Source organism: Camelus dromedarius, chromosome 11 (assembly GCF_036321535.1).
Source record: "Camelus dromedarius isolate mCamDro1 chromosome 11, mCamDro1.pat, whole genome shotgun sequence".
Classification (NCBI taxonomy): domain Eukaryota; kingdom Metazoa; phylum Chordata; class Mammalia; order Artiodactyla; family Camelidae; genus Camelus; species Camelus dromedarius.
Window position 1 is genome coordinate 62,954,908 of NC_087446.1, and position 2,241 is coordinate 62,957,148.

Genomic DNA, 2,241 nt, shown 5'->3' on the forward strand with positions numbered 1-2,241 from the left:
CCAGGCCACACTCTGACAACCGCTCCTCTGGACCATCAGCCCAGCCCTTCTATATGACTCACACTTTTTGATTTTTTTCTTCATTTTTATTAGGAAAGTAAAAACATTTGCTCCCCCACCCCACGCCGAGAAAAACCAGAGAGCTTCTCAAGCTCAGCACCGCTCTCAGGACTCCCTGCTCTGGGGCTCTCCTAAACTCCTCCCGTCAGCCCTTGCCCAGCTCCCTCTGGAGCCTCCCTTGAACAGTCCCTACATTTGGCCCATCGGTTTTCCCATCCCAAGCCCTCGGAGCCCTCATCGGCTTCTTCCTTCCCTCACTTGAGGGCTTTCTCTTCTTGGGAGAGACTCAGTGATTTTTCACTGCCTTCTCCTTCCCACCCTCCCTCCCTCACCTCTGCCATCTTCTCAGCTGGCTTAGGGTAGGAAATCATGCTTTCTGGGTAGACTCCTTTAGAGGACACACTTCCCCCATCTCCCTCTACATCAGCCAGCCTGGAATAGGCCAGAGTCTGGACAAGAAAGTGCCCATTTGGGTCCCAGAGGGGCTAACCCAGTCATACTGCCAAGCGGCCCATGGGTGGAGGTATGGATCAGGGATCCGATGCTGCAGCCACAGATGCCCTTTGCCTGGGAGCCCTTAGCCTGATCTCTTCACTCCAAATGCCCAGGTCTTCTTGCTAGCTGCAGCCACAGGCCTCTACCACCATATCTGGCACATCTGTCTTGACCACATTGCCATCACGGTCGAGGTAGAGGAGAGAGAGAGGCCTTCGGGCAGTGGGGACACAGCAGGAAGTACCCAAGGGCCAAGGGTTATTGGCCTTGAGGAGGCTGAAGACGGCAGAATGGAAGGAGGCAGCGATGCCTGGGCTGCCAGCCAGGTGCGGGGGGCACTGCCCACTGCAGAAATTCAGCTGGTACCCCTCGGGTTGCAGGATCCAGTCCTGCCATCCCAGGTCCTGGAAGTCTACATAATGGTCTCGCCTGCAACATAAGGGGGTCTCAGGCTCACAGGTGGGGGTCCTCCTCCTGGCCCGGCCTGTTCCAGGCTCATTGGGCCGGGTCTTAAGCTCCAGGAAGGGCCGCTGCTCTCCCGTTGTGTCCAGGAGCCGCCGAGGTTGTCGGGCAGCTGTGCTGTTGCCTTCTAGGGGCCTGCAGTCCAGCCGGAGTTTCAGGACACCAGGCTCCTCAGCCCTCAAGCCACTAGAGGGCAGAGTCAGGGCGTGCCAGCCTGGGGTTGTCATTTGGTGCTCAGCCAGGAGGACGCGAGATCCTCGGCGTCTCCTTCCAGGGCCCCATCGGAAAATCCTCAAGGAAAGAGTGCCAGGAAGGGTGGGGAGCGCGTGCAGCCAGAGGCGAGCGTGGTACAGGTGGTGGGACCGAGGAGTGGGCAGGTGGAAGGTGAGCACGGAGCTGCAGGCGGAGGTGGAGGAGTCTGCCAGACAGATGGACAAGGGCCTGAGGACGGTGAGCGGAGATGACGCTGTCCTCTGAGACGCCCAGAAGCCCTGCCCGCTGCTCTGCCTAGCACCCACCTTTAGAAGAAACAGGGACTCTGCAACTGGTTCCTGCCCCAATTCCTCTTCCTCTCACACCCGACTCCCTCTGCTTCTGCTGTCATTCTGCCCTTCTGCCTCCCTTTCCCTGCCTGCTCTCTGTCTCTCCCTCACCCACCTGTGATGGTAGCAAAGCTGATGACCTCCTCCCCATTCTCTGGAGCCACGCTTCCTTGCCGCAGTCTCCGGAGGGCTCTGGTCAGTGCTGCCTGGGGTGGAGGATGAGTTATTCTGGGACGACTGGTCAGGTGCAGCCCCTCGAGGATTTGCTGCTTGGCTAGCTCGAGGACCAGAGCTCGTTCTGCTTGGGGCTCCAGTGTGGGACTCCCACAGGAGGGACACACAGACTCTGCCCCCTGTGCCCACACCAGTGCCCACAGCAGCACCAGCCAGAGCTGGATATCAGGGAGCCCCATGCTCCTGGTGAATGGCCCTGGATCAGGCCGAGAGCGTCAGGTGGCAGTTGCTTCTTCTGCTGAGTCTGACTGCGTGGACGCCAACGTGGGCACGGCAGCAGCGGACACCAATGCCACACCTACCCTTGGCCAAGGGTACAGTCACCTGTCTTCTGTAGTCTGGGACTCAGGAAGGCAGAGAGCAGATGGTCCGATGGGTGACTGTGTTTAGTGCCGTCTGCCAGCTTGCCCCTCACAGCTCACGTCTGGTTACTGACTGGGGACTCTCT

The 2,241-nt window shown here is 59.3% G+C and overlaps 1 protein-coding gene across 1 annotated transcript; it reads right to left on the minus strand.

The window, feature by feature from the left end:
• Nucleotides 1–677: 677 nt before the first annotated feature.
• INHBE (inhibin subunit beta E) lies at nucleotides 678–2,241 on the minus strand. The gene is made up of 2 exons (XM_010993351.3): nucleotides 1,675–2,241; nucleotides 678–1,435 (listed from the first exon to the last, which is right to left on the minus strand). The coding sequence occupies exons 1-2, from the start codon at nucleotides 1,970–1,972 to the stop codon at nucleotides 678–680; spliced, it is 1,056 nt and encodes a 351-aa protein (XP_010991653.2). The 5' UTR covers nucleotides 1,973–2,241.

Bases quoted from the DNA above. Each gene is read 5' to 3' on its own strand.
- INHBE (XM_010993351.3), bottom strand. From the start codon at position 1,972: ATGGGGCTCCCTGATATCCAGCTCTGGCTGGTGCTGCTGTGGGCACTG. The intron at 1,436-1,674 runs GTGGGTGAGGGA...TCTGTCTGGCAG, and splicing joins CAGCTTTGCTACCATCACAG to ACTCCTCCACCTCCGCCTGC.